This window comes from Myotis yumanensis, unplaced genomic scaffold (assembly GCF_028538775.1).
Source record: "Myotis yumanensis isolate MYYU_CA2020_CCGP unplaced genomic scaffold, mMyoYum1.0.hap1 SCAF_1, whole genome shotgun sequence".
Lineage (NCBI taxonomy): Eukaryota > Metazoa > Chordata > Mammalia > Chiroptera > Vespertilionidae > Myotis > Myotis yumanensis.
In genome coordinates this window covers 206,053,254-206,075,264 of record NW_027223752.1, presented here as the reverse complement: position 1 = coordinate 206,075,264, position 22,011 = coordinate 206,053,254, and the positions used below count along the sequence as shown (strand labels likewise).

Sequence of the window (22,011 nt, the reverse complement as noted above, 5' to 3'; positions counted from 1 at the left end):
TGTGAAGCGGGGAGGAGCCGCCATTGCGCGCCACTTCTCGCCTCTCCGGGAACCGCGCCGGCGCCGGGCGAGAAGGGGGCGAGGCGAGGGCAGGAGGGGACGGGGGGCGTCGCTGCGCCTGCGCGGCGGGAAGCCTCGCGGAGAGCGCTCACTCCACGAGTCCCCACCAGCCTGGTGGGCGGCGACACCCCGGGTTCCGCCGCAGCTCTGGAACCGAGCGCCGCTCCGGGTGACGCCGCGCTGCCGGGGGCGTGTCTCTGCTCCGCGCCTCCCGCCCTCGCCCCGTGAGCCTCTCTGACTCCTCCTTTCCGGAGTCCCGCGTCTCGGCCGCCGCTCCCAGCCCACCCAGGATAATGGCGACAGCTGAGGGTGAGTAACGGGCATCCCGGGTGTCCGCCGGGGCCTCCTGCTCGCCACGGCCTGCCCGGCCCCGGGCGTCGGGCTCCTGGTCTCGGCGCGGACACGTGCGCCCGGGTGGCCCTGACCCCAGCCTCCCTCTGGCAATGCCGGATCTCCCGGTACCCGCCCCTCCAGGCCGCCGCGCAGGCGGACACGTGGCCCGGCGCCGCGGTACCGAGCCTTGTAAATAAAGCGCCCCCCGGCCTCCCGAACTCTCCGAAACACCCAGGACTGCGTCTGGGATGGGGTGAGGACGAAAGGGAAGGGAAGGGATAGTTAGAACAAATGACCAGCGGGTGAAGAGGTGCCTGGAAGTCAGTTTTGTAATCAATAGGTACTGAAAAACAAACACTGGAACATCTCGTGTTGACTCTTCAAACTAGATGACTCTTCTTGTTAGGTTAATAATAACCTTCTATTCCAGAAAGTTAATCATTGAACCTTCTGAAAAATTTGCTATTTTCTGTCCCGATTTGGTGTGTGTTTTTAAAGTAGTCTTGTAATGCCATGATGGCTTTGGAGAGCTCTGAAACCACCAGGCAAGTCCACTAATTTGTAGCAGGCATTTCGGTACTTGTAGCATGTTTCCCATGATTAAGATGTTTCTACCCATAATTCCTACCCTATTTAATCACTAGGTTAAAAAGTATTGATTCAACTAAATTGGGAAGGAGGGGCAGTAGGTACAAACTTCCTTTTGTCTTTTATCTAACCTAGGCAACATCTTGACTTTTTCCTGTCTCTGTTATCTCCCAAAATGAATCAATTGTTCTAAAAACTTTTACCTTTTAGCCCAGCTGGCGTGGCTCAGTGGTTGAGCATCGACCTACAAACCAGGAGGTCACACTTCAATTCCCGGTCGGGGCACATGCCTGGGTTGCATGCTCAATCCCCAGTGTGGGGCATGCAAGAGGCAGCCAACCAGTGATTCTCTCTCATCATAGATGTTTGTATCTCTCTCTTTGTCCTCCTCTCCCTTCCTCTCTGAAATCAATAAAAATAAATTTAAAAAAATTTTTTTTTACCGTTTAAATATCTCAAGTCTTTTTCCCATTACTTTTTCCTTAGACCAGGACGTTTCTTGCCTGTATTGCTGCGACAGTATCCTAACTGTTCTCTCCGTCTCTCTCCCCTTCTTCATTTCATTCTTCATACAGCAGCCATAATCTTTCTAATATAGAAATCTGTCATTTTACTAAATGCTTAAAAGCCACATGTTTGTTCTTAGGATAAAGTCTAAACTCAGTCAACATGGCGTATCAGACCTAAAGGATGAGGATTGAAGGAAACTGTATTCTAGGCCCAGGGAAGAGCATGTCCAGAGCCTGGGAGGGGGGTATAGAAATTCAGTTACAGAAGTTAGAGTCCTAGGAAAGGAATGAGACATTGAATTTGGACCACTAAGCTGAGGCTGTCTTGAAGGGCCTTTTAAGCCTTGTCAGTGAGTCAAGACATTATATTAGGAGATGGGAATTCATCCTCTAAATTACGTACCCTGCAGTGGCACGCCACTTTGGTTAAACTAAATTATAATTGAATTGTTTGGTGGTTCCCTCCACTAGCTGGACATGACCTACTTCCCCAACTCTTGTGGAAGTCTCATCTCCTGCCATTTGTTGCTACTCTTAGCTGCTGCCACCCTCCCTGCCCAGCAGCAATGTACACACAAAGTGCTCCAGGTATACTGAAGTTCTGCCATGTATTCTTACACCCCATGGTCTTTTTTCATTACCACTGCCTACCCCTTTCCCTCTTCTGGTTAAATTTTGATCATTCCTCAGATCTCAGCCTAATCCTCTCATTGTTCTTTGAGGTCTAGACTAGGTTGGTGGCCCCGCTATGAACCTGTGGTCCCATAGTCTATATTTCTTTTTTTCTTTTTTTTTTTTCAATTTTTTAAAAATTCTTTATTAGTTAAGGTATTACAAATGTGTCCTTACCATAGTCTATATTTCTTACACTATACTTACTAGATGTCTTATTTAATTTCAGCTGCCCTCAGACTCAGGTCACTTGACAGCATGAACTTCGTCTCCTTTACTGCTATAACCCTACTGCCTGACACATGAACGTTAAAAAATGCTGATACTGAGAATGAGTGATTTCTCCCCTTGAAAATCTTAAGTCCTTGAACTTCTGTTATCTCTGATCGTCATCTAGGTCTTACAACCTGCATCAAAATTGGATTCTCTATGGGTGGGGGATTGAGCCTGCAACAGGTACATGCCCTTGGCCGGAATCAAAACCGGGACCCTTCAGTTTGTAGGCTGGCAATCTACCCACTTTGCCAAACTAGCTAGGGCAAAATTGAAGTCTCTTGTCCTTACTTCCTCATACTTTTCTGCAGCTGTTAAGAGAAAGGGTTAACTAAGGGTAGAAGATTGGGAAGCAGGATGAGAAAGAGAGAAAGGTGCTTCCAGGTGGACTAACTACTGGTGGAGGTGCCTTCCCTTGCACATTAACTTGAATCGGGAACCAATTTGGCTGAACTTGCCTATCTCACCTGCCATGAAAAGCAGAAGCCAGGCAAAATAAAGCATTCCCTCTCCCCCAACCCTGGCCCTTGCAAGCTAGGTTGGTTATGTATGTATGTGAAAATACTAGTATATTTACATTAATTTTAATGGATCTTAATTCTACTTCAGTTCTGCTCTGAGAGTCAGGTTGATAGTGGAAAGACCACAGAATTTGATAGAAGATTCAGAATTTTGTCTGGTTCTGCCATTTCCCAATTCGTGACCTCTACCTTTTTGATACTTGTTTCCTAATCTCTACAATTACTTACACAATAATTCTTCACAAAATTGTGTGAATCAAATATGATGATGCATGTGGAAATACTTTAGAGTATATGGTAAGCTCCTATGCAGATGAGCTTATTATTAAAATTTTGCTTAACCACTGTGTTCATTGATTCATCATTCTAAGTAGTCTTCACTGTTTAGCAAAATTCTTCCTGAAATATGATGTTTCCATTCTATTTCCACAGTACTGAACATTGGTAAAAAGCTCTATGAGGGTAAAACAAAAGAAGTCTATGAATTGTTAGACAGTCCAGGAAAAGTGCTCCTGCAGTCCAAGGACCAGATTACAGCAGGAAATGCAGCCAGAAAGAATCACCTGGAAGGAAAAGCTGCAATCTCAAATAAAATTACTAGTTGTATTTTTCAGTTGTTACAGGAAGCAGGTAAGTGGCTCTCCCAGTAGCCTCCCCCTTCATGTTCTCTCTCACATACACATATTGGTCCTTTTCAGGGAGAAATGACACATTGTTTGTATTCACAACATGTTGATTACTAGTTATTTTTTTTTTAGTTCTTAGAGGAATCAGGTAAGTGGCTTCCCTTTATCAGGGAGGTATATACACAACACACTCTAATCTCTTTCATGGGTAGATGACACTATTTGTAGTAACATTTTGTTTGGAGATGCCTCACAAGTAAGCTTATTTAAATCAAACCAGGAACTCAGATTTCACTATAACACTTTACTTGGTTTGGAATTAATAAGTAGTATTATTTAGTTAATTAAAAGGAATCTTCCCTGCAACTTCTAGGGCATCTTCCTAAGAGAGACCGATGAAGGACGTTGAGGAATGTACCTATGAAGGAAGCAAATTCTGGTGTTAGGCAGCTCTAGTTGATGAGTTGAAATTTATGAGCTGTAATTATATACAATTATCCTGTGTTCCATCCTCGGAGATAATACAGAATTTAAAATTTCTTGAAAGCTCTGAAAAGTGTTTGAAGACTAACCACATTTCATCCTGCTATTCCTCAAGTGAGGGATTTGGACTAGATGAAAGATCTTCAGGATTACCTCCTACTCCAAAACTGAAGACTTTCCAATAGAGACGTCTACTAGGAAGATAAAAACAAGATCAAAACATTCTATGGAGTGAAGGAAGGGGAATTAGGATAATGTATTTTTCTGCAGATTGGTCTGTGGTGTATGAAATCTTAACCTGTAAAAGATTTGCACTCTTTCCCTTTAGTAGTCCCATTGTCTTCGATCATTCAAACTTTGAAGCCTCTGGTTCCTTACCTATTAATTAAAAGCTTTGTTCTTTATCTCAGTTCTAATTTTATAACTTAATAACTTTATCTCCTTTTATTTGCACTTTTCCCAGTTGCCCTTTCGTAATTTAGAGCTTCCAGTAAGCATTAGTCTTCCTTAAATCAAAAGGGGGTTTTCATACGTTTGTTGCCAGTCAAGGTAGACATGCCTGCCTTATACAAAATAAGGTAATTTATGCAGCCATGTCAAATTCGGTGCCTGCCCACCCATGGCAGGCACTGGCCCAGAAGGCTGCCACAGAAACACTGTGGTGCATGGGCCCTGATCCCCTCTGCTGGGCCTCAGGGATAAGTTTGGCTACAGACATCAAGGAAAACAAAAAACAAAATAAGGTAATTTAAGTTAAATCCATTCTGTTAGTACAGAATGGGTTCTAGATAGTTTTGTCTCTTCCAAAGTACCATTTCACTGTTCGTTAATATTCACCCAAGGATACTTTTCCACTGATTTTTAGAGAGAGAGGAAAGGAGGGGGAGAAAGAAACATCGATGTGGAAGAGATACATCTATTGGCTTCTTCCCGCAGGCATCCCAACCGGTGCTGGGGATTGAACCTGCAGCGCAGGCCTGCACCCCTGACTGGGAGTCAAACCCAAGTTACTTAACACTGTAAATTGTTAATAAATCAGTATCTGTGTACCCACAGTAATTGCATATAGCTGTGGGAGTGTGTGTGTAGCGTGCACTATTTAAAATTTCTTTCTTTACAACCAGGGTTATGTTCCAAATTAAGGTATTTCAAGAAATTAGAATGGGAAGAGCACCAGAATGAGAATCAGTAAATCAGGATTCTAGTCTTCTCATTGTCACTCATGAACAAACTATAAAATACTGAGCAAATAATAGGTATAGGTAATACTGTTTTTCCCTGGTAATTATATTGCGTGCTGTACCTGAGTTACAAGATTTGTGGATTTGATCTCAATGTTTAAAAGTCAAAATTTAACCTTTAAGTTTCAGCTCTCCCACAAAAATGCACTGAAATTACATTTAGGTGTGCGAATTACATTTAGTGATGTGAATAACAATCCTACAGTTGCCAAACCATGGATGGGAAGCTGGGCAGCATTAATACATGGATGGCCCCAGGAATATGTGGGCTGTTTATCATACGTGGCCATTGTAATTCAGAGTATGAAGTAACATATTTACATTTTCTTAGTAATCTTGATGGCTTTGAATTTTGTAGACAACAGACAAATGGGGGGAGTTCTTTTTCTCATCGTATGTAGTCATGAAATTTGCTTTAATGGTTAGCATCTGTATTAAAAGGAATCATATCATTTAACTGAATCAGTCTTTTTTAGAAGTGGTTTTTTTTTTTTTTCTCGTACAAGTTTATTACAATAAGTTGATTCTGTGCTTTTGGTTCCCTTAAGTGTGTGCATGTCGCAGGGTGGGGGCTGGGAGGAGTTTCTCTGGGTAAGAGTAACTTGTATATGTTTAAACAACAGATTTGGACAAATGAGCAAATATGACTAAGGACTAATAGGTCTGAAAAAGAAGAGCTCTTGAAGCCAGGCAGTGAGGCACGTAGTTAATCACCTTAAGTTAAGGATTGATGTCAATCATCTGCCTATGAGGCCAGTCATTTCCTGGTTATGCAGCATACCACAATTTATTTACCCTGTTTCCATTGAATTTCACTGGTCAAACCCAGAGGAGATGCAGAGAAAGCAGCATAGGTTTTGGAATTGGACAGTGCACTTCCAAGTCCAGGCACCATTACTCACTGGCAGCATAACCTAGAGTTTCCACTTCATTTCTTTGAGTCCCTGCTTCTTTCACTATAAAATGTAAATAATAATACCTACCTCAAAATTTTTATATTTGGTTAAATAAGATAATGCATAAAACACTCAGAACAGTGCAGAGTTTTTATAAATGTAAATTCCTTTCATGTATGGATACATACATATGATCAATGATCTCCAGTCCTTTCCTAAGAAAACTTTTGTCTTAGAGGATTACATTGGCAATGGAGGTACTAACATTGCAGCCTTGAGATGAATATTATGTTAAGCCCATGCGGGTTTGTTGATTTGCATTCATGCTCTAGTATTACTTTGTATTGGGATATAATAACACTTTGGGGACAGGTAGTATAGTATAGTGGTTAAGTGGGCAACCCACAGAGTTCAGTATGGGTTGGAAACCCATACCTACTACTAGCTGACGTAACTACTGAGCCTCAGTGTCCTCATGTTTTATTGGATAATCATACTATCTACCTTATCAGGTGTTATGAGGGTTAAACAAAAAGAAAATAAATTAGCAATGCCTAACAAATTAGGTTTTGATACTTTTAAAAGTTACTTTGTGGCAAAATATACATACATAAAATTTACCGTTTTAACCATGTTTAAATGTACAGTTCTTGGCGGTAAGTACATACACAGTGCTGTGCAACCATCACCACTATCTATTTTCATAACTTTCATTGTCCCAGACAGAAACCCTGACACATTAAATAGTCATTCTCTATTCCCCCTTCTCCCTAGCTTCTGGTATCCTCTGTTTTACATTTATCCATGAATTTGCCCATTTTAGGGACCTTATAAACGTGGAATGAATTATATTCTTTATTTCACTTCGCATGTTTTCAAGTTTAATGCATGATATAGCATGTATTAGAATTTCTTTCCTTTTTATGACTGAATCCATTGAATGTATATACTACATTTTGTCTACCCATTCATCTGTTGGTGGACACTTGGGCTGTTTCTCCCTTTTGGCTATTAGGAATTACTAGCATGCTGTTGTGAACATTGGTGTATGAGTACCTGTTTGAGTACCTGCTTTCAGTTCTTTTCAATACAGCCTTTCGTAGAAGTGTTATTACATCACTCTAAAGTAATACTTTAGCATTAATGGGAATTAAAGTATCTCCTACATGAGTTTAACATAACGTTCATCTTCAGGCTGTAATGTTAATACCTAGAAATCCTAGAAATGGAATGCTGATATGGTTTTGTGATAAACATTATAACTGTTTTTAGAGAGGTTATTTTCCAAGACTACCACATAAAATAGTTCCCATTTTAAACATCACAAGTCAGCTCTTTATTTTAGTTTTCCAATAATAGTTTGAATAAGAGAGAAGGAGAGGAAGAACAACTATTTTATTTGCTGTTGGCCAAATTGGCCATTATGTCCCTGCTGCTAATTGTTGGGTGGTTTTTTAAAGATAATTTGCTTCTAATGTTAAGAGAAAAAAGCTATCCAAAATTTAAGATTATAGCTGATTGTGCTAAGTAGATCGATATTTTACAAGGCCTGTATAATAATGGACCATAGAATATGAGAATCCTGCAACTAAATCTAATGATTAAGTGCCACTTAGATAAGTTATGTGCCTTGTGCAAAGTCAAGTACTCATTGGCAGAAGATGTTCTCAATAAGTATTTTTTGAACGAAAAAATTAATGAATGATAAAGACACTACGACTCAGATCTTCTGATCCAGTATATATTTTGCCATGTGACATGAAAGTGAAATAAATCTGAGTATTTTGATAAGTAGTAATAAGACATATTAATTTTTCCTATTTCTACTTTTTAAAAATTACATTTATTTTTGATAGTGTCATTTAAGAGAAATGTAATTAGCTAAATAGGATTTTATTTTTTGTAAGGATAGAGTTTTATTATGCCTCAGGTCTACTTTTTAAAATACAATTTTAATGGTGTCGGTTTCTTTTCTTTTTCTTATTCATATATAGGTATCAAAACTGCTTTCACCAGAAAATGTGGGGAGACCGCTTTCATTGCACCTAAGTGTGAAATGATTCCAATTGAATGGGTTTGTAGAAGAATAGCAACTGGTTCTTTTCTCAAAAGAAATCCTGGTGTCAAAGAAGGGTACAAATTTTACCCTCCTAAAGTGGAGATGTTTTTTAAGGTATTTATTTTATGCATCTGTCTTACTATAACACAACTACAAACTTAAAGTCAAACATTTAAACATTAAAGCGATGATGTTTCTCTCTCATTTCTGTTTTTCTCTCTCTATCCCTTTCCCTCACAAAAAAAAAAACAATTTAAAAAACTTTTTACATTACAGTTGTCACTCCAGAAACATGTCAATAATATATACTTCCATTAGCAATCATAATTCAGCTTTTAAAAAGGAAACACCTTTGAAAACCTATCTTACTTTCTACCAAGGTGAATAACAAAATAAAATTAGCAATTACTAGGAAGAAAAGTAACAATTCAAAAAAAGTTTTAATTTACTGTTGAAGAATTTGAAGTAAAGGCTACTATGAGGGGTCTTTTATATTTTAACTAGAGGCCCGATGCACAAAATTCATGCAAGGGGCTCGCTCGGCCCTCGCAGCCCCAGCTTCGTCCAGTCTAATTAGCATATTACGCTTTTATTATTATAGATACAGAAAAACTATTATCAGTGTCTCTTATAAGCTAAAACATACAGTAAAGGAAGTAGGAGTCCGTGGTTATGAATTTGTATTGGTTTTCTTTATTGAAACTGCTTTTCTCTTTCCATATTTGTGTTTAAGTTTCTAGAGAGAGGCCAAATTCTTTCAATACTTTATAATTAGAATGTTACCCAAATATTTTAAGTTTTAAAGTAACTATTGAAAGTAGACCAACTGAATATATTTGCTGTGAATTAAAGGGTATTTTAAATAAAATTTAATCTTTAGAGGACATTTTTTAGAGGGATATTTCTGAGGATTCATGCTCAAGGGAAAAAGGACTTCAGATTATTAGAAAAGTTCAAATATCTTATATTTAAACTAGAGGCCTGATGCATGAAAATTCTTGCAAGAGTAGACCTTCCTTCCCCAGCTGCTGGCACCAGCTTCCCTCCAGGACCCAGGCTGGTCCCTCCAGCACCCAGGATCCTGCTTTGTCAGGAAGGACGTCTGGTCTAATTGGCATATTATCCTTTTATTATAGATTAATTGTAATCCTATACTTTATTTTCAGGATGATGCCAATAATGATCCACAGTGGTCTGAGGAACAACTCATTGCTGCAAAATTTTGCTTTGCTGGACTTGTTATAGGCCAGACTGAAGTGGACATCATGAATCATGCTACACAGGCTATTTTTGAAATACTGGAGAAATCCTGGTTGCCCCAGGACTGTACACTGGTTGATATGAAGGTACAATTAAAATGGATATTTGAAAGTAAAAAGTTACAACTGAGAAATGTCTTTAGTAGTATAGTTTTGAGAAACTTTTCTTTGGTGATCTGCTGTTTCTAGATTGAATTTGGTGTTGATGTCACCACCAAAGAAATTGTTCTTGCTGATGTTATTGATAATGATTCCTGGAGACTCTGGCCATCAGGAGATCGAAGCCAACAGAAAGACAAACAGGTAAGTGATACTTCAGGGTTGTTGTTATTTTTTATTCATTGCAAGATCAGGCTCTGGTAGAGGAGAAAGGAAAAGTGGAAGGCAAGAAAGGCAGTTATTATTTACTAGAGGCCTGGTTCACAGTGGGGTGGGGGGAGGGGGCGGAGGGCGTGTCCCTCAGCATGGCCTGCACCCTCTCTCAAATCCGGGACTGCTCAGAGGATGTCTGACTGCTGGTTTAGGCCCGATCCTGCAGGGATCCCTCTCGCAATCCAGGACCGCTGGCTCCTAACTGCTGGCCTACCTGATTGCCCCTAACCACTCTGCCTGTCTGCCTCATCGCTCTTAACCACTCGCCTGCCTGCCTCATCGCCCCTAACCACTCTGGCTGCCTCATCTCTCCTAACCACTCTGCCTCCCTGCCTCATCGCACCTAAATGCTCGCATGCCTGCCTCATCACCCCTAACCACCTCTGCCTCGGCCCCCACCACCACGGCTTCGTTGGGAAGTACACCCAGAATGATGTCTAGGAGGTTGTTTGGCTGTCCGGTCTAATTAGCATACTATACTTTTATTATAGACTAGTGACCAGGTGCACAAAATTCATGCACATTAAAAGGGAATTAATTAGAGGAAATATTTTAATATTGTTATTTGCCCTTTCTCTATAATAGAAGTGTCAGAGATGAAAGAAAATTAGTAAAATGTATATGAAAATCTCCCTCCTGTCAGAGTCTGGGGCGCGCTGTGGGACCTAGAGTCAAGTCCCTGCCGACCACGCATGCGCGCCTCTAAATCACATGAGACCCAGACCCAGCCGGCCCCACCCCCGTCAAGCCCTGCTGGGTTGGGGGTATAGCTGCATCCCCCGTCCCGGCACCAGGGCAGGTGGCCTGGCCTCAGGTCCCCCCACCCTGGTGTGAGGGCACAACGACCATTAGCTCTTTATTATATAGGATTATGATTTGAACCTGTGTTGTTGATTGCTATTTATTTAAAGCTAAATATCTCTCATATTTCCTATATCCTGGAAAAAAAGGTAGGAATAATACCTTACATTTAGAATGCAGATTTCTCATTATTGTAATAGACTCACACAGCAAGTATTATCTTTGTTTGATTACTTGAAAAGTAAGATTCTTGCCGGAAGCCGGTCCATCCTTGCTGCTTGACACAGTTGCTGCAGGAAAGAAACACCTGCACAGCATATGTTTCAAGGGACCTGGCGTATATAGCATACTGTTCTTAATATGTTTGCTCCCCTTAGCTATGTGTTTTAACCAAGGTCACCTCTCCGAGAAAGGTTGTTTTCCCAGGTAGGGATTTTTCCCTGAAGTTAGGGAAGGGATAAAACCCCTTAACTAAGTGCCAGGCGGGTATTAATCACTTTAACTACAAACAATCATGCTTAAGCTACATAATCTTTACTCCCTGGAATGGAGATAAGAAACGCCCTAACCTTTGCAATAGAAATTGACAGGATTAAAATCGACTGGTATAAATACAGATGTAACAAGACAATAAACACCAGAACGTAGCTGGAGATCCTGGCTACAACCTGGCTAGAGATCTTGGCTAGGCTGCTGATCAACTGAACGCTGTCTCCGTGTCATTCCTTCTTCGTCGACTCCGTCTACACCTTTGGGGACCCCTTGACCTGCTGGGGTTGGACCCCAACAGATTCTGAAAGATAGATATCTTCACAATTACAGCAATAAGTGGCAGATCTGGAACTCTATCCCAAGTCTTCTGGATCTTACCAGGTTCTATTTCTATTCTTTCTGTAAAAAATATAGGGCAAGATTCACTTTATATGAGAATTGTCATGGCAGTTAATTGTAGTTTAAGTGTACTTCACTAAATTATTTTTAGTCTAATTCAAGAAATGAATTCATAAACTCAGATACATTTTCAGATATACCCTTTGCTAGGCAAACTCTTCATAATCTGTACCCAAAACTCAGAAACCAAATAATTCCAGATAGCAAGAATATTACTAATTAGAATACTTGCAGCCTCAACTTTCTGTCTTTATTTTCTAGTCATATCGTGACCTCAAGGAAGTAACTCCTGAAGGGCTCCAGATGGTAAAGAAAAATTTTGAGTGGGTTGCTGAAAGAGTAGAGGTAAACCTTTTGTTGTAAATCCACACTATATTATGTGTTTTTGTCTAAGAACTTCTTACTTCAAAATAACTGGGTCCCTGGATCCCCTGCTATTAAGCTTCCATTACACTTCTCCCAAATCCAATTGAGGAAATCTAGAATCCTTGTTTCCTCCGGCCCCTGCAAGAGAAGTCTTGCATTTCTTACTAACCTCTCCACTGCTACTCAGAGTTCCATTAGCATGGGTTCCATTATCAGAGTTCAGAATTAGAGTTCCTTGTGACATTGAAATGTCACTTTAAGAGCTATTGTATTGTCATTACTGTGATTCCATGGGAATTGAATAGGATTTGTGGTTATCCAATCGTCATAACTGTCTTTCAGATCATCATTTCCATGGGAATATGCATTTGGATTCCTTGTGACTAACTTAAAGATTTATAAAACAACCTCTGTATTTTGGCTGATTATGCCTTAAAACTTCCATTAAACAGACTGTACTAAAAATCTTAGGATAAAATATATTTATAGTTTTCTGAATATTAGTTAGAAGTTGAATATTTATCCATTGCTTATTATAATTAACAGTTTGGTTAAGAAATACTCTTTTGGTTTTAATTATGAAGAATTCTTTATAGAAGTTATTTTGAAAAGTAAATTCTCTTACATTTTGTTGTGTTTATCTTAAATTTGGTCTATTAAAAAATAAAATATTCTGTTCAGATGTATTTTTAGTATAAACTGTAGCTCTGCAAATTAACTCGTTCCAATATTTATCCATTTTTGTCCTTCTTTTGCTACGCATGTTTTTTTCTTCCAGTTGCTTCTGAAATCAGAAAGTCAGTGCAGGGTTGTAGTATTAATGGGCTCAACTTCTGATCTTGGTCACTGTGAAAAAATCAAGAAGGCTTGTGGATATTTTGGCATTCCGTGTGAACTTCGGGTGACCTCTGCCCATAAAGGACCAGATGAAACGCTGAGGATTAAAGCTGAGTACGAAGGTAAACATCAGATAACTGGAGCATTTCAGGACGTTCTCCACATTGTGCCAAAGAATTTTATGTTTAGAGTAGTAATGCTTATAAAAGAGTGGGTTAAAGAGAATGATTTGACAATTCAAGCATGGAAGGAAGATAAAGACTACAATTAGTCTTTATTATTTTTTAAAATATATTTTATTGACTTTTTAGAGAGAGAGGGAGAGGGATAGAGAGATAGAAACATACATGATGAGAAAGGAACATCATCGATTGTCTGCCTCTTGCATACCCCCCACAGGGAATTGAGCCTGCAACCTGGGCATGTGCTCTGATCGGGAATTGAATCAGTGGCCTCTTGGTTCCTGGATTGATGCTCAACCACTGAGCTACACAGGCCGGGCTGTCTTTACCTAGTAAGAAGCCCCTCAAACACTATTTCTTAAATACTCCAACAGAAAATAGGGCCCATGTCAATTATGGAAAGCCTGAAGTTGAAGCAGCAGATCTTCTCAAGTATCTTTAATGACCAGCTTTTCCTGGGAGGTAAACATGATATTCAGTAATAAAAGAAATCTCTTGATGAAATAGCAGTGATCTAAAATAATGGAGCCCTAGAGACACGACCAAATGTTTTTTAACTGGAAAAAATGTTTTTGAATATTCTTTTCAAAGGTTGTTGCTACAAGAGTGAAGTTAAGTTTTTTTAGAGAGGAGGGAAAGGTCTCTTTGATAAAATAATAAAAGCCAGACCTCTTTTTCCAGAAAAATGCAAAGGAGCAATTTATAATTTTATCAAAGAATGAAATGTTTTAGAGATATGTTAGAAAATACATTGAAGGGATTTAAATACTTGAGTACTATATTGAATTTGCCTTCAACTCTTTTTTAAACCTAAAGCTCTAGCCTCTGTTACTCTGCTAAAGGACAGTGGTCTGGTGGTGGTGGTGTTTCCTTGAGTCTAAGCAGCAATACTAGAAGTGGCCTTTGAGCCATTCCCTTTAAACTTTGGTACCCGCTCCTCTCCTTTAACCTATGGATCTCAAAGATGGCCAAACCTATTCTTACTACTTTACTGCTTGATGTATAATAAGTGGCAGAGTGAGCCTTATATTTAGAATATAATAATATGTAATATGAATATGTGATGTTTTATTTATGCTTTTCTGGAGACTGATGAAGGAACTAAAGGAGTTAAGACACATGTCCTTATTTTCAGCCTATCTTTAAATATCATTTGACTATTTAGCATAATTATAAACTTGTGACTTCCCTAGGGGATGGCATTCCTACAGTCTTTGTGGCAGTGGCAGGCAGAAGCAATGGTTTAGGACCAGTGATGTCTGGTAACACTGCATACCCAGTTATCAGCTGTCCTCCCCTCACTGCAGACTGGGGCGCTCAGGATGTGTGGTCTTCTCTTCGACTACCCAGTGGTAAGATACATTGAATTTTTAAAAATTCTTTATTAAAAGTTTAAACATGCACAATAGTATAGAGAATAATGTAATAAAACCTTATGTACCCCTTACCCAGCTTCAGCAGTTAACATCTTGTTGCATCTGTAGCCCTCTTCTGGATTATTTTAAAGCAGATCTTAGACATTATAGCTTTTTATACTTAAACTAGAGGCCCAATGCACGAATTCGTGCACATTGAAAGGAAATGAATTAGAAGAAATATTTTTATATCGCTATTCGCCCTTTCTGTAATAGAAGTGTCAACCAAATTCACAATCAACAATGACAGATCGAAACACACGTGTGCGATTGGTGCCAGCGAGAGCTTTATATGTATCACACATGCGTGAGTCAACTTAGCCTTTTATAGATATAGGATAAACTTGCTTAATTAGACCTGCTTTCTGATGTAGCTAAACTTTTTCCAGCCCAGTGAAGCAGCCCAACTTCTCTTTCAGGTAATTGTCAGCAACACAGCAGTAAATATCAACATGAAGCAGATTGTTATTGTAGATCATGCAGGGAGAACAAAGGGTAAAATATTTAACTGCAGCAGTGTTTGACTATATTCTGCACAGTGAGAAAACCTGAAGTCATATTCAAGTTCCACAATTTCTTCTTTTCAGTCGGGTCAAGTTTCTAAACTTTCTAAATCTCCGTTTTCTGGCTAATGAAAAGAAAATAGGATTCTACCGAGTCTCCTATCTACCTACTCCAGGACTTCTGTGAGGATCAAATGAGATGAGGCATGAGAAAACGCTTCACAGACATCTGGTTAAAGTGTAAAATGTTTGCACCTGGCGGCTGTAAAGCAAGTCGTGTTCCTGGGCTGAAGAAACTCCAAGGGGCTAGTCGCTAGGGAGAGGAAGCCGGGCGTTGCTATGTAACGTCATTACCAGATGCCCACAGTGACCATTTCTGAGGGCCACATTTTGTGCCATGGGGTCTCGGCAGTGTTGGCTGCAATTTGGTGGGGTGTTGCTCCGGGGTAGTAGAGGAGCCTGTGTCCCATTTGGGGGAAGCCGAGTGTTGCTTTGTGGGTGCCAAGTCTGCAATGCCATTTCTTTGTAAATGGCCAGTGCACATCACAGCAGCTCCTGCATTGAGCATTTGCCCCCTGGTGGCCAGTGCGCATCATAGCAACCGGTCAGACAGTCGGAGGGACACTTAGCATATTAGCCTTTTATATAGAGAGATACTTAAATATACCTCTCTAAGTGGTAACGACTCTAGTTTTTAAATCATAAGCTTGACACCATATATACACCTATGAAAAATTAATGGTAATTTCTGGGTTTTTTAAATTTTTTTTTAAAATATATTTTATTGATTTTTTTACAGAGAGGAAGGGAGAGAGATAGAGAGTCAGAAACATCGATGAGAGAGAAACATCGATCAGCTGCCTCCTGCACATCTCCCACTAGGGATGTGCCCGCAACCCAGGTACATGCCCCTGACCGGAATCGAACCTGGGACCTTTCAGTCCGCAGGCCGACACTCTATCCACTGAGCCAAACCGGTTTCGGCAATGGTAATTTCTTAAAATCATCTATTTAGTGTTCATGTTTTCCAGTCTTCTCATTTGTTTATGAATTTTCTTTTAGGAAACTTGTAGGATCTTTTGTCTATCCATTCTTAAATTTCACAAAAGATGTGTCTTGATGAGTCTGTTTTCATTCTTGGCTTTTAGTGAGGGCTTTTACTCCGGAATTCTGATTCTTTTAGTCCTAGGAAGCTTTTTTGATTTACTTAATAATTTCCTTCCCCTTCCATTTTCTTTTGTTTTTTGACTTCTTATTCAAATTTGGACCTCCTTGATATCTATTTTCTTTCTCTTGTTGCTATACTTTCTGGAATATTTATAGTAACATTTTTTATTTGAGATTATTGTGTCTTTCACATTGGTTCCTTTCCTCAGCTATGTAGAAAACTGGGACACTGTAACAAGCCAGTTGGAAGCCCTGTGCAGATGGGTGGGGCTTGTCAAAAGTGGGCTCCACTATGGTAAGGCTGTTCTTTGAATAACCTCTCACATCAATGTCTTTCAATCTTTTCTCATGTGTTGCCCAGAATTACCCAGAGTACCTTTCTAGTCTCAGTCTCCTACTTGGAGGAATAAGCTTAGCTGCTAGCATTTGGGAAGCTAGGGTTCTTAATATTTGTAAACTTAATCCTGTTTTCACTATGACGTTTCGTGTCTCAGCTGTGCCTGGTGTCCTCCAGTCCACAGAAGTCTGGAAAAGTCTGTTTTGCCTTCATAAAAATTTAAAATTGCCATGGCCCGGAAGGTGCTTGCTTAGGTACATAGGGTGGGGAAGGGAATTTGAGGGGCCAAACTGCTTCTTGATTTCCTTCTTCTCCTTTGCCCCATTTTCACCCCCACTCCTCCCTTCAGATGTGTCTGGTGCCCATAATTCCTCAACCTTTCAGTGGGTTACGTCAGGCTGCTTCTCATCCTTCCCTGCTTCCAGTTTAGGATTAAATTTTCTTGGTATACTAAGTAGTGACCACTCCCTTTGCCTTTCAGCTGTGTTTATGTCTATTTTCTTTATTCCCTTTACTGCTTTTTACACAACTTCTAAGAGACATCTTGTAATTAATCCATCTTTAACTAGGTCTTCAACTAGACATCTACCAACTTCTCAAGTTAGAAATCTATAACTATAAATAAAACTGTAACCAAATCTATACTAGAGGAAATAGTATAGGTATTATCCATGGAGCTTAAAATAAGCTATCCATGGGAATGTGGTAAGCAAAAATTAGATGTTTTTAAACATTTTTAAAAAAATATTTTTATTGATTTTGGAGAGGAAGGGAAATGGAGAGAGAGAGAATCATCAATGATGAGAGAAGCATTGATTGGCTGCCTCCTGCTCGCCCCCCACTGGAGATCGAGCCCACAACCTGGGCATGTGCCCTTGACTGGAATCGAACCTGGGACCTTTCAGTTCGCAGGCCAACACTTTATCCACTGAGCCAAACTAGCTAGGGCGCAAAAATTAGATTTTATTTAGTATTGTTCAAGGAAGATTTGTACATTCTGATCACTAGGATTGTGGGATTACCTTTTGAGGAATAGTGTTTCAGTGGCCTGGGTAAAATCCTGAAAACTCCCATTTCTCTTAAAACATGCTCACTAGTTAATCTAATTTTTTTTTTTCCGCTTCACATATTTGCCTGTCATCCTTAAGCAGGGGCCATGCTAATATTCGCTTTAGTGTCATCTTTGGGATAACACTAAAAGTAAAGTGACTAATGTCACATATGTTAACACAAATTAATAAATTAACTTTGTGATTTAAACTATGTTCCTTTTTTGTTGTTAATCCTTACCCAAGGATATTTTTCCATTGATTTTTTTTTTTTTTTTTTAGAGAGAGAAAGGGTTGGGGAGAGACAAAGAGAAACATCAATGTGAGAGAGAGACATCGATTGGTCGCCTCCCCACACGCACCCCTATAAAGGGACCACACATTCCCCGGCATCTCCACAAAAAAACAACAACAACAAAAGGGACCACATACTAGGGATTAGGGATCGAGCCTGCAACCGAGGTATATGGGCTTGACTGGGACAGTCCACAGGTTGATGCTCTATTCACTGAGCCAAACCGGCGAGGACTGTAATCTGTTCTTATTGGGGATATTATAGTTAGAGTCAAAGAGCCTAGTGAATTCCAAGAATATTGAGAAAGGGGAGCTTTTGGATTGATTAGATAGCTACTCTTTGACTTTAGTGATGGTCATAAGTACCACTTCAAGAAACCAAAGCTGGGCAAACATGTGGCCCCCAAGGAAGTTAATTTTTTTTGATCTATGGTCATTTCTTTTTTATTAATTTTTTTTTATTGATTGATTTTTTTAGAGAGAGACATTGATGTGTTGTTCCATTCATTTATATATTCATTGGTTGATTCTCATATGTGCCCTCACCAGGGATTGAACCTGCAACCTTGGTGTATTTGACGCAACACTCTAACCACGTGAGCTACACAGCCATGGCTACTCTTCAGTCTTTTAGATCTTACTACTATTAAATTTACTTACAACCTGATACTTATTAAGGTTATGCTTTGGATTTGACTTTTACTGCTTAAAAATGTTAGATTAGTTAGAATGTAAAAACAAAAGGAGTAGCTAAGATATTATTAAAACAATTAGCATGCCTCAAGTTTGTCTAAGAACAGCTGTTTCTACCCTCTTGTCCCTTGTTTTATTTCTATTGTCCTTCACCAGGATTTAAAGGGATTGTGTATGTGAAAAGAACTTTGAAAAGGGTAAATATCTTTGCCAGTGAGTTCAGAGAGAAGAGTCATAGATAATGCATATAAAATACCTACTCGTAGCAGATATATATTACTTCCCTCTTAAAATCACTTCACCTCCCCAACATTAAGGATAGTAACTCCTTCTGCAGAAATACTTGAAATAAGAATAATACAGTAGTTTTTATTATCTATGGTTAACAGGACTTCTCTGAGTATAAAATAGTTTGCTTAAGTAGTACTTTCAGTATTAATCGACAGCTCAATTTTCTGTCTTTTCCTTTCTGAACCAATAGGTCTTGGCTGTTCAACCATACTTTCTCCAGAAGGATCAGCTCAGTTTGCTGCTCAGATATTTGGATTAAACAACCATTTGGTGTGGGCCAAACTGCGAGCAAGTATATTGAATACATGGATTTCCTTGAAGCAGGCTGACAAGAAAATACGAGAGGGCAATTTATAAGAAAAGAACATCATTGCATTTTTTTTAGGAGAAAAACTAATTTTCTAGTTTATAGAAATTATAGAAAAAACTATAGCAAAATTATAGAAAAAACTAATTTTTTTTCTGCAGAAAAAAAAAAACCAGGCAAAAGGAAAAGATTTTAAATCAGAGAAAACGAAACTTATTAGTGAATAATTGCTTCTCTAGATTCATGGATTAGTAGAATATATGTACATATCTAAAGACATTTTAAAATTAACCTCTTTCCCACTATATGGTCATTGCTAGGTGGGTAACAATCAAATAGCTTTCTTAAATGCTAATCATGTCTATTATAGAGCTCTGAAGTTACTACTTATATCTCGACCCATAAGTTCTAGACCAGGAGTCCTCAAACTACGGCCCGCGGGCCGGGCCACATGCAAATACAAATATTGTATTTGTCCCCGTTTTGTTTTTTTACTTCAAAATAAGATATGTGCAGTGTGCATAGGAATTTGTTCATAGTTTTTTTTTAAACTATAGTCCGGCCCTCCAACGGTCTGAGGGACAGTGAACTGGCCCCCTGTTTAAAAAGTTTGAGGACCCCTGTTCTAGACAGTTAAAGTGGCTTTATTAAGAACAGCTGATAAAGAGCAATACAGTTCTCTTCCTCAATTTGATCTTCACAACATTTTAAGGACATGATTTTTTATTTGCAGTCAGTAGCTCAGAAAATGGTGTGTATCTTTAGCTATTGATAGACATGTTTTGTTTTCATTTTGATTTTTTTTTCTGAAGAAAAGTTGAGATTGATGGGGAGGGGAGGGAAGACACAAAATAAGATGAAGAGGCAATGTGAAAGCCATGGAAAGGGAACTTTTCTGAGAACTTCTGATGGGTGTCAGAGCAATTTGCCATGGAAAAAAAGTAGAGCCACCTTTGCCTTCAAATGAAAGACTTAGTGAATCTTACTTGGCTATGGTGGGAATCTATGTGGGTAATAAAATTCTTTTAATTCTGATAACACATATTTGAGCCACACTAATAATCCCCAGTGTACCATCATTTTCAAAAATTGGAATCTCCCAGGTGATAACCATAACTAGTTTATTTCTTATAACAGAATAAATCTGAGCAGTGTACCCAGCAAGTTGTTACTGAGAGGTATTATAGTTCACCATCAGTCTATAAACCATATAGATTGGGACTCTTATGTTATGCAGCCATGGGGATTTTATAGGTCACTGAACTTTCATCCAAGTGTCCATGAAACCCCTTACACTTGGTATGACTCTTACCAATGACCTACACAGTCTACACTTTTTGCCTCTCAAACATTAACAAACTGGCATTTCTTACATGACTCTCACCTAATCTCTGGTGGAGTGTGTTTAACTTACCACTCCTTTCCTGGGGTAGACAACAATATATCCCAACATCTCTTGATCATTTCTCTATTACCCTTTCCTCTTAAGTATTGAGACTTTCCATTGTTCACAAATAATGGTTGGATCATCTTCACTGCTCCAGCTAAAACTAGCATCAATTGACTTCCAGCTATGTCTATAAACTTGTATATTCAACTGTCCATCTCTCCCTGTCTGAATGTTCCAAACTTAATTCTTCTTCCACCAACCCTGTAACTGGCTGCACTCATTCTCCCAAATCAGAAGCTTGATTTCATTCATCCTCAATGTTTTTCTTGACTTTTCACATTTAACTCATCACCAAATATTGGATTTACCCTGTTTACCCATTCTCTGTGCAAAAGCCGCAAGAACGGGTCAAATTCTACACATGGTGTGACCTAGAAGGACTTCATTCTCAACCCAGCCTTTTTGAAGTTTGTCCAAGGACTTAAAACATACCTTAAATCTCTTTTGCAACATTGACTCCTTTGAAAATATGCTTTTTACCCTCCAGAAAAGTAAACACACTGAAGTTACCAACCGATCCCACTGATGGTGCAGTTCTCTTGAAGTCTACACAAGGACTGTAGGTTAAGTAGGGAACTTGCTCTCAATTATTGTACTATCTCTTTTTGGTTCCTTTACTTCTTAGAATGCCCTCATTTCTGTCATTAAAGCTATTCATTAGTTAATAAAACTTTATTTTTACTAACTCCACAAAACATTCCTTAATGACCGCTAGCTCCAGTAGCTACAAGTAGTTCTTTCTCTGTTGGATTGTAAACTTCAAAGGAGAAAATACAGTTTTACACTTCGTTTCCCTCAAACTGCCTCATAATCTGATATGCTTTGCCTAGCTACCTGAGATGGGGGAATTATGTGCTCTTAATATTCTATGTTGAGGACAATTAAAAAGATTGTCGTTTGAGATCTCTGGGGCTATAACTCTCACCCTCTCTGCAGGGTGATGCAGCGACATAACCACAGTTACAAATGCACAGAGGGCCCTGGAGCCTCCTGGGTTCGTGAAAATGGGGACCACACACATCAGCTGCAGAGACCATCCTGATTCCCAATCCAGCTCTGCTCCATCCCAGCTGAGGGAAGCGCCGAGGCCTGGTTCTGACCTGTGAAATGGGAAGGATGGGCTGGGCTGGCTCCAGGTGGACAATGGCTGGGCAGCAGGGATGACTCTTACCTTCTGCAGTAACAGGAACGGGCCAACAGATGGCGACAGCCTCTGCCGCTTCCCAAGGCAGGCAGCTGGGGTGGGCGGAAACCACACCGCGTTACCCTTTAGAAGGGGTAAGTGAGAAGCTGAAGGATGGGGAGGAACGGAGGGAGTGTTAGTGAGCAGAGTGCTGGTGTCTGCACCCCTCTATCTAAACCCCTCCCAGGCTGGTTTGATGACCCTGGGGCTGTAGGCAGGAACTGGAAGATCAGTGACAGGCTGGGGCACGGGCTCAGCAGGTCCCTGAGCTGCAGGGGATTGCTGAGGGTGCTGTGCTCTGAATGGGGCTCCAGGGAATGAGAGATGCTGTCACCAGGGTGGGGTGGCATGAG

General features: G+C 39.8%; 1 protein-coding gene and 2 non-coding genes across 3 annotated transcripts; 2 read left to right on the top strand and 1 right to left on the bottom strand.

Annotated features, from left to right (window-relative positions):
• Nucleotides 1–65: 65 nt before the first annotated feature.
• Nucleotides 66–20,065, top strand: PAICS (phosphoribosylaminoimidazole carboxylase and phosphoribosylaminoimidazolesuccinocarboxamide synthase). Its single transcript, XM_070396213.1, has 9 exons — nt 66–369; nt 3,389–3,586; nt 8,197–8,375; nt 9,428–9,607; nt 9,710–9,823; nt 11,846–11,929; nt 12,729–12,909; nt 14,163–14,321; nt 18,909–20,065. The coding sequence occupies exons 1-9, from the start codon at nt 354–356 to the stop codon at nt 19,073–19,075; spliced, it is 1,278 nt and encodes a 425-aa protein (XP_070252314.1). The 5' UTR covers nt 66–353; the 3' UTR covers nt 19,076–20,065.
• On the top strand, nt 4,652–4,785 carry LOC139001362 (small nucleolar RNA SNORA5). Its single transcript, XR_011469960.1, has one exon. It is a non-coding gene; the product is annotated as a small nucleolar RNA SNORA5 (small nucleolar RNA).
• Nucleotides 17,498–17,599, bottom strand: LOC139000560 (U6 spliceosomal RNA). Its single transcript, XR_011469636.1, has one exon. It is a non-coding gene; the product is annotated as a U6 spliceosomal RNA (small nuclear RNA).
• Nucleotides 20,066–22,011: the final 1,946 nt, after the last annotated feature.